General features: G+C 52.8%; 2 protein-coding genes and 1 long non-coding RNA gene across 5 annotated transcripts in view; 2 read left to right on the forward strand and 1 right to left on the reverse strand.

The window, feature by feature from the left end:
* Positions 1 to 15,243, forward strand: part of LOC147648672 (uncharacterized) — a 57,898-nt gene that overhangs the window by 4,976 nt on the left and 37,679 nt on the right. The window lies entirely within an intron of this gene.
* LOC111942161 (uncharacterized) lies at positions 147 to 12,266 on the forward strand. Of its 3 annotated transcripts, none has more exons than XM_086866578.1 (2): positions 147 to 222; positions 11,355 to 12,266. In XM_086866578.1, exon 2 carries the CDS (start codon positions 11,382 to 11,384, stop codon positions 12,030 to 12,032), a length of 651 nt encoding a protein of 216 aa, XP_086722704.1. In that variant the 5' UTR covers positions 147 to 222; positions 11,355 to 11,381; the 3' UTR covers positions 12,033 to 12,266. The 3 variants fall into 3 exon arrangements, with proteins under 3 accessions (XP_086722704.1, XP_086722703.1, XP_023801114.2); XM_086866577.1 differs by lacking the exon at positions 147 to 222 and adding an exon at positions 2,453 to 2,625; XM_023945346.2 differs by lacking the exon at positions 147 to 222 and adding an exon at positions 4,387 to 4,439.
* LOC111942157 (uncharacterized) lies at positions 12,614 to 13,932 on the reverse strand. Its single transcript, XR_015279992.1, has 3 exons — positions 13,852 to 13,932; positions 12,802 to 12,870; positions 12,614 to 12,701 (listed from the first exon to the last, which is right to left on the reverse strand). It is a non-coding gene; the product is annotated as an uncharacterized LOC111942157 (long non-coding RNA).

A 15,243-nucleotide genomic window follows, 5' to 3' on the forward strand; every position in this document is an offset into this window, starting at 1 on the left:
GTAATGGGCCACGTCACTTGGCCACCAGAGATGCTTCTTTCCACTGCTTTGGCAGGACCCGATGTCCTGGTTGGATGATGTGAACAGCAAAGTCCCAAGGCAGGGTCTTTGCCAGCCGAGCTTCCTGAGGGAGAGATTGCACAAGAGACAGGATTCCGGCCACAACCTGCTTTGAATCTACATCGCTGATCTCCACCCTGCACTAAGTGGAGATTTACCAGGGTAAGAAATTCCAAAGATTAATTCCAGGGAAGAGAATTGAATATCTGCCCTAGGTCTGGCTCTTCTTGCCAAAGCCAATGGCAAAAGCCGTACCCATGGCATCTTGGTTTCTATCACGAGCTTCCAAAGGTGTTTCATTATTTCCCCATTTATTCTTCCTACCTCACCTGAGCTGTGTGGGTGCTGGGGGTTGTGGAGCTCCCATTGTATTCCTAAAGCTGCCATAAGCCCCTGAAGGATCTTTCCTGTAAAATTCGTTCCTCTGTCTGAGTCTATTGCTTCCAGAATCCCTTTTCCTGGAATTATTTGTTTTAGAAGTCCCTTGATAACTGATCCAGTGATTGCTGAGGAAGTCAGAATTGCTTTTACCACCCTGTTAGCTGCCCTGGTGTCAGCAGAAGATATTTAAGCTTTCCTGCTCAGGGCATTTCAGTGCCAGGCTCTTACAAGCACTCCCAGCTCGGCAGGTTGAGCTGACCATGGGGGCAGTAACCAGTGCTTTGTCTAATTCCCTTTCCTTAACAATAGCGAGTCTTGTCACTCTTTTCCCTTCTGCTGCCATTGAAACCCCATCCAAAACCACATTTTCTCCCTCAGTCCAGGGAATGTCTCATAAATCTCTCCCCGCCTGAGTCTGGAGCTCTGTCACTTGAATGCAGTCATGGGTTTCTTCCCAGCCCCCTCTCCAGGCTGTTCAAACAGGAGGCTGGGTTAAACCCTTCCCCTGTCCTCAATTCTAAATCCTCCTGTGCCACTGAACAAGTTTAGTACTGTAATAACAGAGCTCTGCTCATCCATTTGGAGGCTCTTTTGGTGTACAAAGTTTTAATTTGATGCCAGACTTGAACAATAGGAAAGCCTCCTGCCATCAGTTTTTGGGCCTCAGTTCCCATCAAAGTCGTGGCTGCACAGTTCTGAGACAATGAGGCCACTCTGGCCACTGGGTTAAACATTTTAGCACAAGAATTTGGCATGGCCTTGATTAACGTCCTGTTAACCATTGAAAAACAAAGTTCACGCTTCAGAATTTTTTAATAGTTGAATAAGGGACAGAATAAAAGACCAAAGTCCAGCACTGGGGTGCTCCTGGCAAACAGCCAAAGAACACACAGGTAGTCCCTGGTAGTATTATTTTTATAACTGTTAACATTACTGAGATACATGCTGAGATATATTCATAAGGGCTGTACATTATTCACACTGTTGGGAACTGTTTGATGTTATGGAAATTCTTCTGTTTGGTTTCTTCATACTCTGGCTTATCTGCGTGACACCCTTGTGTGAAGTTAATGTATTTTATTCCTCGTTGCGTCTCCATTCTGTTGTTTTATGCCCTCTGGTAAGGATTTAGTATGTCTTCCTCAAATTTAACATGGTATTCTCTAATTGTCTTGTGGTGCTCTGGTTTGTGTCACGGTTATCTTATCACTTAGAGAATTCAGTTGATGGAGAAGGCACGTAACATGATTGCTTTACACCATTTGCTGTGGTTACATAGCGGTATTTAACACACAGTGTCTAGTTAAGGCCTATAATTATATTCACCGCACTACTATTTCTATAAGCTAAGCAGTACATACTGGTAGATTACGTTATACTAACAAACAGCAAAATAAAGATATAGGTAATCCTGTATCCAAATATTTATGGTCAGTGCAGAAGCTGATATACAAATGCAAAAGCAAATATCATATTGTTCTTCTTTTTAACACACCTGTAATTGAAATTCTTTTTCCCTGTCTGGAAGGGCCAGGGCAGGAACCTCAGTTAATCTTCTTTGTAACACTTGAAAATTCTGATTTCCTCCTGCTGTACATCCATCTAGTTTCTTAACTGGCAGGATTGGAGCATTACAGGGAGACATTCCTGGCTCCAAAAGCCTTGCCTTTAGTAGGGACTCAATAACGGGCTGTAAGCCATTCCTTTTCTCCCTTGGAACAGGGTATTGCTTTAAGACACCACTTGTCCTCGTTGCTTCAAAATTATTTGGAGAGGCTCAATGTATAATTTTCCATGTTTCACTGGGGCTGCCCACACTTCTGGGTTCAAGTCAGCATAGCCCTTGCCAGACATTTAACACAAAGTTACAACAGCATCAGCAAACCTCTATCACCTTTTACCATGTTAAAATCCAGCCATTAGATTCCTTCCAAGTAAATTACAATCACAGTAAGAAGTAAAAGAAATTCACTTATTACAAACCTATCCCCTCAGCTCATAATAGTGGTTGAACACATCACACCTGCTCATCTTTCCCACTTATTCCCTTAATAAAAATATATATTGATGATTTTCCCCCCTTAGGTCTAAGATTCAGAATGGATAATGAAGCCTCTGTGTCCATCAGGAAAGGCCTCCTCTGGATCCAGAGCCACCCTGAATGTTCCCAAGGGCTGCAGTGTGGTGGGTCCCTGGTGGAATGGGAGCTGTGCCACCGCTAAGAATGCGTGTCCATCAAGGGCTGGACTTGCTGGTGCTGAGGGTGCTGCTGTCTGTGCTTGCAGTGTCCTTGTGCCCTGCAGCTGGAAGGCTGATTCCTTGCCAGGGGCTGTTTGGGTGGGCTGTGCCCTGGCCAGGAGGGCAATGCCTGTGCCAGGTGCTTGTGGCCGAGGGTGTCCCCTGGGTGCTGGGGCCCCCTTGGGCCCTGGGCTTGATCCCTCAGGGGCTGTAGGAGCTGTGCCATGGCCTTTGCCTTCAGCTTGGCCCTTTGCTCATCCTTTGCTGCATTCAGCTGCTGAGCCTTTGTGAGCAAGTGCTGCAGGGGCTTCTTCTGTCGCTGCTGCAGCCCCCCTCAGTGCCTGTGGGTGCTCATCGTGTGGCAGCTGCTGAGCTTTCTGCAAAATCCTTCCTTTCTCCAGGGACCCACCAGGAAATGCTTAAAGGATCATCTGGATCCTTGCAGGTCTAATCGCCATTTGTGAGCTGTTCCTTCCTCGTGCTGGCTGTGCTGAGGCTCCCCTCCCCAGCCCGTATCCCAGAGCCGGTCCCTGTCCTGCCGCAGTGTCCAAAGGCGGCCCCCCCCGGCGGGCAGGGCCGGCAGCTCCACGGGGCCGGGCAGCGGCCGGGGCGTCCCGCAGCCTCCTGGGGGCCGGGGGCCACTGCCGGCCCTGCCCGGGGGGTGCTGGGCTCAGGCAGCGCCCGGCGCTGAGCCCCGGCTGCCCCACAGCCCCGGCCCGGCCCCACAGCTCCCCACAGGCCCCCAGCCCGTGCTCCCGGTGCCGCAGCTCTGCGCCCGCTCCTGCCGCTCCCAGCTCAGAGAAACCCCCTGAAATCCTCACCTCCTTGTTTTGCTGTCCTGGAAACAGGTGATGTAAAGGATCTGGATCAGCTGGCAAATTTTGAGGATAAGACAGTTCTGTAAAATATCCCAGTCCTCAGTATTTTTCTTTTCCTCTTCTTTGCCATCATCATTTTTTTTCCCCATAGATTCCTCCTGCTTCTTCTTGCTTCATAATCCTGCACATTCCCCTTCACCTAATCCCTTCCCAGCACACCACCACCATCCATTCCCTGTTGTCTAAATCCCTTCTGGACTTCCCTTATTGCCCCTCTGGGTGTCCATGTCCTCTGGGAGAATGTGCAAATGACTTCAACATGCTCCCAAGGGACCCTTCAGAGATATTTATGGATCATCATCCCTTTGGCCAGGACACCTTTCCAGCTTTCCCTGTTTACTCCCCAAAGATGCCACTGTAGTCACTGCTGAGATTTTCAGTGCTCTCTCCCTGCCGACTCTTGAGAGCCGCCCTGATCTGTCACTCGTCTGTCTCCTGCTCACTCTCGGGTACCCAATCAATCCCCGGTGCCGCCGCCAGCTGAGGGAGCCGATCCCCCAAACTGGGTGAGGCACCTTCCTCTGCACTCACTGCCCACTGTCCCAGATGGTGGAAGGCATTGCAGAGGAGCCCCAAGATATGTGGAAAAATTGACATCTCCAGAGGTTTCTGTCCACAGAGAAAACAGAGGAGTCCTGTAAAAGTAATTTCATTCATAAAAACAGGGAGAGGCCATGGAACGTTTCTCGAAATGAAGTGGTGCTTGTGGTAGGAGAAGGTGGAATTATCCAGGAGGAGGAATAGTAGGAGGAAGAGGAGTGTGAGGAAGAGTAGGGACACAAGAGGAGGAGGAGAAACAGGAAGCACCACAAGGTTCCACCACTCCCTATATCTGCAGCCTCCACCCAGCCCCAGGAGCACTGCACCCCCTACATGCAGCAGGTAACTGGGAAGGAGGATCCATGATTTTCAACTGGGCTGAATCTTGGTGTTTCTGAGCTTTATTGGGCTAAATGTTGGGGCTTCAATTTTTTTGCAGGGGCTAAATCTATATTTTGGAGATATTTTGGCTGATGTTTGGGGAGTTTTTATCTGTGTCTTGACGTTTGGAGGGTTTTTGGGCTGAATGTTGGTGTTTTGGAGGTTCTTACAGACTCAGGGTGCCCAATGATTTGCTGAGATGGAGTTGGGCAAGGAGAAACCCCCAACCCATGGCACTTTCCTCTTCTTTTTTTCCCTAAACCATAAGTTTTCATTGCCAAGGAGTAGCCAGATGTAGAAGGAAAAGCCCCAGAGAACCAGCATGAGGAGGGGCTGCAAACCCAGCCCAGGGACCTGCAGGGAGGAAAGACACACCCCCACCCCCCCCATATACCAGAAAGGTGGCCAGAGATTCAGTCAGAGCTTGGAGCTGTTTGAGAAGCCTCATGGTAGGGAGAAGCTCCACAAGCGCTTGGAATGTGGAAAGGGCTTCAGAAAGAGCTCCTACCTGATCCAGTACCAGGTGATCCACATGGGGGATCAGCCCTATGAGTGTCCCCGGTGTGGGAAGAAATTTCAGACAAACTCCACTCCCCTCGAACATGAGCAGATTCACACAGAGGAGAGGCCCTTCCACTGCCCTGACTACAAGAAGGGCTTCAAGCAAAACTCCCACCTCACTGTCCACCAGCGCATCCTCACCATGGAGAGGTCCTACCAGTGTCCGGAGTGTGGGAAGAGCTTCTCAAACAGCTCTAACTTGACCCAACACCAGTGGAGGCACCACTAAAGGAAGCCCTGCGAGTGCCCAGAGTGTGAGAAGAGCTTCATGTGCTGCTCCAGCTCCATCCCCCATGGGAGGATCAGTGTTGGATGATCCCCAGTGACCCCCGTTGGGCAGAGCCCTGGTGATGCATGTTGGGAGGACACCTGGCTGGGATGCTTCACATCTTCCTATCTCCCTGTGGGCTCCTGGATGAATGGAGGGGCAGGAACATCCATCAGGACACAGACTGACATTGGAAATTCACTGGGGAGAGCGGATTTGTTAACTTTCAATCCCAAAAAATCTTTTGTGTTCAGTCCTATCTTCTGGTGGTATCAAGGAATACTGGATGATCTTGGAGGTCTTTTCCAACCTCAGGGATTCCACAGTTTTGGTATTCTATGATTCAAGGGCATCTTCCACAACCAGATGGTGATGGACTGGGGCGAAGACCAAGATTTTGGAGACAGTGGGGTGGAAACCTCTCCAAAAAAGGTTCTTCCCTCAGACCCAAGCATGTGGATCCTCAGCTGGCATGGACATGGAAATCCTTTTCTTATGGCCTTGATTTCCTTTTCATTTCTCTTCATTCCTTTAAAATATCCAGCTTTGGGGTAAAAATAGGCATTGAGCTGAGACGTGGGTGAGGACATGGTGGGACAGACATGGAGAGTGACATGGGGACACATGGACGTTGGGCATGGATGGAGATGTGGGTAACAATGACAGGGTTGAAAACACAGTGGGGACACAGCCCTGGGTGAGGACATGGTGGGACATGGCCAGTGACATGTGGGGACATGGCCATGGCCACTGCCATGGGGGGAACTGGCAGGGGCTGTGGGGGATGCTGGGTTTGAGGGAGTTGAGGGTTCCTGGCAGGGACTTGGGGCTTGCTGAGGGCTTTGGGGAGCCCAGGCCGAGCGGCTGCGGCTGCGCTGGGAGCCCCTGGCGGAGGAGGTTCTGGGGCAGCTGCTCAAGGACCCCCTGGCCTGGAGCCCCAGCTGGGCATTGGGCTCCTGGAAGGGAATGAATGCCCTTGTCCCTTGGAGGACAATCCCAGTGCCCCAAGGTGTTGGAGGTAGCTGAGAGGCCACAACAGGGTGGGGAAAGACAGACAGAGCTGTCTCACTCCAAAAAAGGGGTCATGTCCACACATAAACTGACCAGGAATTCCCCCAAAGCCATTTATAACCCCTGAGAACTGTCGGAAAACAGCAGAATCATCCTTAATATGGGCTCCCCACATCCTTCCCTGTGAGGCTGCACTCCCCCACTCCCAGTAACTCATCTCTCGGTGCCCCAAAAACCTCTGCAGTAACCAGATTGCCCCACTATCTTTTTCCCAACGTGTTGCTGTCTCATTGCAGATCCCATCCCAGCTATCCTACCTCTCCCAAACACAGCCCCGTGTTTGGCAGAGCAGAGCTACTGCTGGGGGCATCGGTGTGTGCAGGGGATCCTTTATCCCCATCGTGCAGCTCCAGGCTCCTGAGGGCAAACTCCTGGTTTCTAGGGCTGTCCCCCTCCCCACATTTGTTTGTTTGAATATCCAAGGCAGCAAGCCAGTGCCCTGTGGCAGCAGCCGGTGCTGGGACAGCCTTGGGAGCTGTGCTAATGCCTGGCAATGCTCAGGAGGGACAGATGGAAGAGGAGTTCATAAGGAGCATCCCACGCAGCCCTCGCTGCACACAGAAGGGCTATTTCATGCCTGGGACCGATTTCCCAGGGTTTCTGGGCTTTGCAGGACCGAGGTGGTGGCAGCGGGACCTGTGGGGGCCCGGACTGTGTGGGTGGCCAGAGCTGAAAAGTTTGCGGCAGCCCCAGCGGGTGCCCAGCGGTTGAGTGGAGCTGGTTGGGAACAACCCCAGAACCCTCCCTGGGGCCTGAGGGCTGAATGGAGCTGGTTTGGAACAGCCTCACAACCCCCCCCCCCGCCCCAGTGCCCAAGTGCTGAGTGGACCTGGTTGGGAACAACTCCTGGAACCCCCCCCCAGTGCCTGAGGGCTGAGCAGAGCTGCTCATTTCCACTGATTGAAGCTGCTTCCCTGGCTCCAGCTGCTGCTGCCGTGTTTGGCCCCAACGTGGTCCTGCAGGCTTGCTGCTGGTTGCGCAGCTGGAGAGGCTCGATCCAGGACATGCCCCACCCGTCCCTCCTTTCAGCTCCTTCAGTGACATGGGATGGCCAAGAGCCCCCAGTGCTGCCCCAACACGACCTCGGTGCTGCTCTTTTAGTGTCAGGTAGCACCTACTGCCATTGCGGGTATTTTGTTATTTTTTATTCTACTGTCTAGTGCCACCACTTCTCGCTGCTCTCGCAGCTCTTCCATGTGGAACCCTTGGTGTGGCTCTTTTCTTGTATTTTATTCTATTTTCTATGTTTAATTCTGTTCACACCTGCCACCTGCCTCGGTGCTGCCCTTCCTGCCACTCATGACAGCACCTGTCCTGTAGTGCGGCTCTTCAATGACATCGGTCGCCAGGAGCCCCCAGTGGAGTTTTTTTATTCTATTTTACTCCATTCTCTGTATTTTGTGCTATTCAACCCCCACCCAGGGAGGCAAATATTTAGTTTTAGATAAGCAGTGTTAAAATGAGAGGTGTGGCTTTAACGCTGGGAAAAATAAATTCCACCCTCTGCCTCGGAGAATGTGCCCTGTAAGCCTGGGAGGAGTTGCCTCACACGCAGACCCTTCATGGGATGGCAGCCCAGGGTGTTCTGATTGGGGTTGAGCCCCTGAGGTTTCTCCCTTGCTATGTCCCTATTAGTCCCCAACCCTAAACTCCACACTGGCTCTGTTCTGGGTTCTCTGTCTCTGGATTTAATCTGAGTTTGTTACTGTGTTGAATAAATGGTTTCCTGAGCTTAACCAAGCAGAAACCCATCTCATTGTCATGTCAGTCACCAGAATCCATATAACCTCTCTGGACTCGATCCTGCAGCTGCAGAATGCAGAACAACCCCACCCATTGTTCAGTGCAGCTCATTCAGATGTGGATGAGGGAGACGCCCTTAGTGTGGCTCTTTGATTGCATTTTAGTCTCTTTTCTGCATTTTAGTCTCTCCTCTCATTCCACCTCATCCGTCTGGTAGAGTAACTCCAGGACAAACTGGTGGTGCCACTGACAGGGCTGGAGCGTGACTGCCACACAACTGCCACACGCCTCAGAGCCGGACCAAGGGTGACCAAGAGATGGGGAGGGACTCTCACTGGACAGAGCAGGGACTGACCCCATGGAAGGGACCCCACACCTTGGAGCAGGGCAAGGATTCCTGTCCCTGAGGGGGAAGCAGCGGCACGAACTGACCATAACTCCCATCCCTTCTCCCCCACTGCTGGGCAGAGGAGGGATGGAACTGGGAGTCGTGTTGAACTTTTATATTCATCGTTACAAAGCAGGGTCACAAGTGGAGCTCTGCCTTCAGCTTCAAACAAGGGAATCTAGTGTGGGTGCTGGGACTTCCGTAACCTCAAGATGTTACTTGATACTCTACACTTTTAGTTTTTGCAGTGTGAAGCCCTTCATCAACAATCCCACCCACTGGTTTCTGGTTTGAAACCAGCTCAGAACTTGGAGAAGAAACTGAAAGTCCCAGGAGAAGTAGCTCTGCCATTATTTTAATTTATTCATTTTTATTTTTCATTTTAGATATCATACATATTTTAATTTTTTTTCCTTTTTCTATAATTCCATGTTTATTCTCTACTCCCCCCCTAGCCTTTGTTCCCCTCCTGGAGGTTTGTGGGGAGGTTCTGTCCCACAGCCCTTCCTGCTCTGTCAGCTGTGACCACTCCGGTGCTGTTAGGCCCTGGCTTGAAGGGAAACCACAAAACCCTCTGTAAATAAAGTTGGTCTGGGGGAAAACCCTGCAGGGGGGATTGAAACCCATGGACAGTGATGGCTGAGTTGGAGATTCCAAATGCTCCGAGGGGCTGTAGGGAACCATGCTGGGGCTTCAAGGCCTCCCTGGGAGCACCTCCAAGACCCCTGAGCAATGAACCCTCCCACCCCCTAAAATCCACAGGTTTGGATCACCTGAGGAAAAGAGCTGGAAAAAGAGACTGGAAAGGGGATTGAGCCCAAGGGGACCTCTCAGCCATCACCTGGAAAAGAAGGGCTTTCTGCAGGAAAGCCACAGGAAAATCCTCCAGAAACCAAGAAAATAATGATGAATTTTTTAACTCTTTCCACTCCTGTTTTCAGAAGGTCCTGGCCAGATCCTGCTGGGAGGAGCTGGGGGCAGTGGTTTGCAGAATTAGGACTTTGCAACTGAAGCAGTTTTATTTCCATTAGCTGACAGCATCAGGGATGCATGGGGGATCATCCATCATACATGCATACCTGGTCAAGACAGGTTTGGTATAAATATACATTGATCCCACAAACCCACACCTTCCTGGCCACCCATTCACTCACCCCTTCTCTCACTTTGTATTATAATTACTGCCACGCCTCCTAGTGGTCATGGGCTGGGGTCTTGGGAGGAAGGCCAGAAGTCTGCCTCAGTGTTCGCTGTTTGACCTTCACTTCTGGGCAAGCACAGTGGAGGTTTCGCTCTCTCCCAGGTCAGCTTGCCTGGACCAAAACCATGAGTCTGGTCCTGGCTGGTTTCTGGAGCCATGGGTTCTTCTTTGTTGGGTTTTCACAATACCTAAGTCTTGCTTTGCTGAGTTTTCACATAATTATATATAGTTCACATTAATATATCTTAATGGTTTTTACCATTTGCTTTTAGATGGTTTTAAAAATCTAAATTATTGTAAATTCCTATGTGTTTTATTGCTAATTGTTTCTGCTGTGTTCTATTTCCCTATCACTTGTTTAAGCACATTATAGGATTCTAAAATTCTGAATTTTCATAGCCATGTATGTTCCCCATCTCAGTGGGGAGTGGGCTCAAAACCTAATTGGGAAGAAAAGTTTAATGGGAGCAAGGAAATTTTATTTTTGGGGAGAAAATGTGAATGGAGGGGATTTGAATGGAAGGGGATGATGTGAACTGGAGAGAGAAAATGAAGTGGGGGAGGAGCCCTCAGCCACTGCCTGTGCCCCAAAGACGCTGCCAGCGTTTCACCTGCTCTGACCCCACCTGCACTCCCCCCTCGCCTCAGCACGCCTGAGGGGAGTTGGAGAATGGATGGAGGAGGGATGAGGAAGGAGTGGGAGAAGGGATGGAGGAGGGCAGAGGAAGGAGCGGGAGGCTGGTTGAGGAAAGAGGAGGAGCAATGGAGGAGGAGCTGGGGGGGTGGAGAGGAGGGAGAGAGGAAGAGGAGGAGCACAAAAAGGAGGAGCAGTGGAGAAGTGGGGACTCAACGCCCACTCTGTCCACTGTGGATCCGGGAGCATCATTTCCCCCCGTCCCTCAAGTGAGCAAGTAGGGGGAGCTTGCCCCAGATCTCTTGGGGGATCCCCAAGCAGTGTTTTTCCTCAGGGGGCGTTTGGAGCTCTCAGCTTCCAGAATCAAGACCCTAATATCTTTGTGGGACCCTGGGAGGGTATCATTTTGGGAGACATGGAAGGCAGGATGTTTGCATCTTGCAGAACCCCAAAGCTGAGTTGCAAATGCCCCTTTTGGGGATATTTTGGGGTCTGCATATGGCAATCACCTGGTGCCAGGAGCTCCCCTGGGAGAGCAGTGGAAGGCAACATCAGGAGAACAGGGGTGGGGTGAGGTGACAGGGGTGATCCCAGAGCTGGGGGACCCCCAGCAGCCTGGAGAAGGGGGGAGCCTAGATAAGGGAGACCCCCTGGGATCCCTAGAACACTGGAGCAGAGTGAGGGGAGAAGGGACCCCTGAGACACCCAAAATCCCTTAGGATCATCCCTAAGTGGAACCCATCCCTTGGGCTCAACCCACTACAACTCCAGAGAGGGGGAATCTGAGGAGCTACAGGACCCCATTAGCCCAGGGAAGGGAGACCCCCTCCAGAACCCCAAAGTGGAGAGATCAGAGAGGGGGAACTCCAGGGAGGGACTTTTGTGCTGAATTGTGGTGGCTTGGGATTTTTATGGATATAAAATCATTGTAGACTTCCTGAGATAGAGTTGGGGAAGGAGGAACTCCCCAAGCCCAAGGTGCTCACTTTTTGTATTTCCCCCCAAACCAGGATTTTTCATTCCCAAGGCGTGGCCAGATGGAGGAAGAGGAAAAGCCCCAGAGATCGGACACGAAGGGGGCCTGCAAACCCAGCCCAGGGAAGGAGGAAAGACCCTCCCAATCCCACAAAGGTGGCCAGAGATCCAGCCAGAGCTCAGAGCTGGTGGAAAAGCCTCAGGGCGAGGAGAAGCCCCACAAGTGCTTGGAATGTGGGAAGGGCTTCAGCCGGACTTCCCATCTGAGGGAACACAAGAACATTCACGCGGGGGAACGGCCCTATGAGTGTGGGGAATGTGGGAAAGGCTTCAGCCAGAGCTCCCACCTGAGCCAGCACCAGAAGATCCACACTGGGGAGAAGCCCTATGAGTGTGGAGAGTGTGGGAAGGGCTTTGTACGGAGCTCCCAGTTGAGGGAACACCAGAGGATCCACACTGGAGAAAAGCCCTACCAGTGTGGGAAATGTGGGAAGAGCTTCAGCTGGAGCTCCAGCGTGATCCAGCACCAGGTTATCCATACTGGGAAACAAGCCTATGAGTGCTTGGAATGTGGAAAGAGCTTTGGGTGGAGCTCTGCCCTGAGAAACCACCAGCTCATCCACTCTGGGGAGAAGGCCTACGAGTGTCCAGAGTGTGGGAAGAGGTTCTCCAGGAGCTCTAACTTGACCCAACACCTACGGAGGCACCGGTAAGGGAAGCCCTGCGAGTGCCCCGAATGCAGGAAGCACTTTGTTCGCTGCTTTATCTGCATCCCCCATGGGAGGATAAGTGTTGGATGATCCCCAGTGACCCCTATTGGGAAGAGCCCTGGTGATCTCTGTTCTGGGTGATCGTGTTGAGTGGGAGGAAAGTGTTCAAGAGATTTCTTTCCCTTCTCCTTGTGCTGCTGTGTTTTGTTTGATAATAAATTCGCTCCCTGTGCCCAGGCTGGGTCTGTTGTGGCCATGCCAGTGCTCAGGGTAGGATCTCTCCTGGTCCTTCTCTTAATTCTCGGGCCTCTCGTCAGCCAATCAAGGGAATGCAGTGAACAAGATTCAGCCAATTAGAGACAGCAGATCTGATGACACACCAGCTGCCGTGCCGACCCGCAGCACCAGCGTTCACTTCCCAACCCCTGCCCGCCCAGTCACAGACCTCTGCTAGATAACCCGAAGTCCCTCCCCACTGTCCCACATAAACAGGATCGGGGCAAACTGGGAAACTTTATGTAGAACATTGGGAGCAGCCAGACAGGGACAGAATAACAGCAGGAATGGGAGGGACAGACGACGTCCCCCAAACTCATTGGGATGAAGCATGTGGTTGGTCCTGGCCAGGCTCGAGGTCACAGGGAGGAGCTGTAGCCGCTGCCAGCTGAGGAGCTTTGTGAGCAGAGAAAAAGGGGTGACACTGGGCTGAGGTCTCCATGGGGAGCACACACCCTCCAGGGGAGGGGGGGACGACCCCAGGACCCCCCCTCACCTTCTTATGCAAGCAGAAGCCGAGCTTCTGAGCTGCTTCTGACACTTCTGAGCTTCTTCTGAAGTCCCACTACCAGAAAGATGAAGTCCCTGATCCACATTAACATCTTGTTGCCTTCTAGTTACTCCCACTACATCCAATCCCCCTCTGGGCCCCCCCAGTGCCTCCCCCGCTGCCCCCGGCGCTGTGGGGGCCGGGCCGTGCCCCAGTGCCGGCTCAGGGGGTGCTCCAGGCTGCCGTGCTCCACCTGGCAGCTGGAGCTGAGCCCGCATTGCCGGGGGCGGTTTCCAGCAGCACCAGGAGCTGTTGGCTCCAGTCCCCGCTGGGGAGCACGGCAGTGGCCAGCATGTGGCCCGAGAGCTGCTGCTGGCCCTGGGAGCAGCTCAGCTGGATGTGGGCAGGGGAGAAATCCATCAGGGAGCAGAGCAGGCGGCCGGGGCCGGGCTGGGAGCTGGAGGGCACCAGGGAGATGGAAATGCTGGGGGCACTGGGAGAGAGGGGGACACACTGGGATCAGCTTGGGGGCAGTGGGAGAGATGGGAGAGGCCTGGTATGGCACTGGGAGGGGCTGGGAATGAAGCTGGAGAGAGTGGGGAACACTGGGAGAGAGTGAAGTGGGTTGGGGTAATGGGAGAGAGGGGGAGGTCTGGGATTGGACTTAAAAGAATTTGGGAGGGACTGGGAGAATTTGGGGGTGCACTGGGAGAGTGGGGAGAGATTTGGAGGAGCACTGGGGGAGAGGGTAGAGGTCTGTGAGTGGAGTTAGAAGGACTGGGAGTGGACTGAGAATAGAATGGCTGTGGACTGAGAGGAATTGGAAGGGACTCTCAGAGGGACTGGGAGGGCTGAGATGGAAACGTGGGGGAGCAGTGGGAGAGACTGGGATGGACTGGCAGAGCTACCAGAGTCAGTCGGGGTGAGAGGGCAGGAGGCCACAGGGATGGACACAAGGTGGGCTGAGGGCTCTGGGATGATTCCCAGGGAGGTCTTGAGTGGCTCCAGGGTCATTCCCAGAGCAGGGTCTGAGGGCACACACTGCCCCACACTCACCTCTGCACTCCACGAGGAACACGGTGGATAATTTGTAGTTGTGTCAGCAGTGCCTGTCCACTGCAGCCTGTCTGTGCTCCATACATTTCAGGTTGCTGTTGCAGTACCTGGCAACCTTCTTCCCCAAAGGAGGTGTCCCCCACAAACAGCCCCACATCGCTGTTGAAATGCAGGAGCTGCTCCTGGGTGTAGATGTTCCTCTCCATGAACTTTGTATGGTCGGTGCACTTAATGAAGTGACACTCAGACTTATCCATCTCCTAAAACACACCTATAGACACAGGTCCGGGGATATTCCCCCAGCATTCCCCAGTAGTCAAGAGCTACTTGAGTTGGGGCAACCCCAACTCTGCACTCTCAGTGCCCACAGCCGCCATGGGACCCTTCTTCCCACGGTTCCAGTTCCTCTTTTCCACTTCTTTCCGTATTTTCCTCCCTCTTTCCCATAACTTCCCGGTAGCCAGCCCACCACTCCCAGAACATTTGTTTGGGGGTCCCACCACCCATTTCCCTGTCCCACCCCATTTCCCTGTCTTTCCCCACACTTCCCACCGTGCCACCACTTCTCTTTCCACCCCTCCTTCTCACCCGAGAGCTTTACGCCCACAGCCAGGGGGGCTCCCAGTGCCACCAGTAGGGCCCCAGCTACCGCCACACGCCCCATGGCCAGTGCCGGACAGGTTCTGACACCTCCCCCCTCCCCAGATTCCCCTGGCGGGCGGCGCTGGGGGCAAGGGCAGGGCGGGTTGGAATCCAGCTGGGGAGCTCTGGGGGCTGTGGGACTGCCTGGCAACTGGGGAGTCATCAGTGCGCTGCGCGCTGATTGGCTCAATTATTTCAGTGCCTTCTCTGATTGGCTGAGGAAAAGGACCGGGAGAGATCCCGCCCCGAGCACCGGCAGGGGCACAACAGACCCAGCCTGGGCACAGGAGGGGAATTTATTACCAATCAAATCACAGCAGGACAAGGACAAGAAATCTCTCTAACACCTTCCCTAAACCCAATAGGGGTCACCTGGAACAGGAATCCCCATAGCTCTGCCCAACAGGGATCCCTGGGGATCATCCAATGGATGATCCTTCCATGTGGATCCATCCAGTGGATCCTTCCATGGGAGATGGAGCTGGAGCAGCACACGAAGCTCTTCCCACACTCGGGGCACTCGTGGGGCCTCCCCATTGTGGATGTGCTGGTGTTTTCTCAGGGCAGAGGTCACCCAGATCTCTTCTGACATTCCAAGCAGATGTAGGGCTGTTCTCCAGCATGGAACACCTGATGTTCAGACAGAGTAGGGATGTTCCTGAGGTTCATCCCACATTCCCCAGACTCGTAGGACTTTCCTCCAGAGTGGGTTACCTGGCTCCAGATCAGGTTGGAGCTCTGGCTGAAACC

Source organism: Cyanistes caeruleus, chromosome 31 (genome assembly GCF_971803275.1).
Source record: "Cyanistes caeruleus chromosome 31, bCyaCae1.hap1.1, whole genome shotgun sequence".
Classification (NCBI taxonomy): domain Eukaryota; kingdom Metazoa; phylum Chordata; class Aves; order Passeriformes; family Paridae; genus Cyanistes; species Cyanistes caeruleus.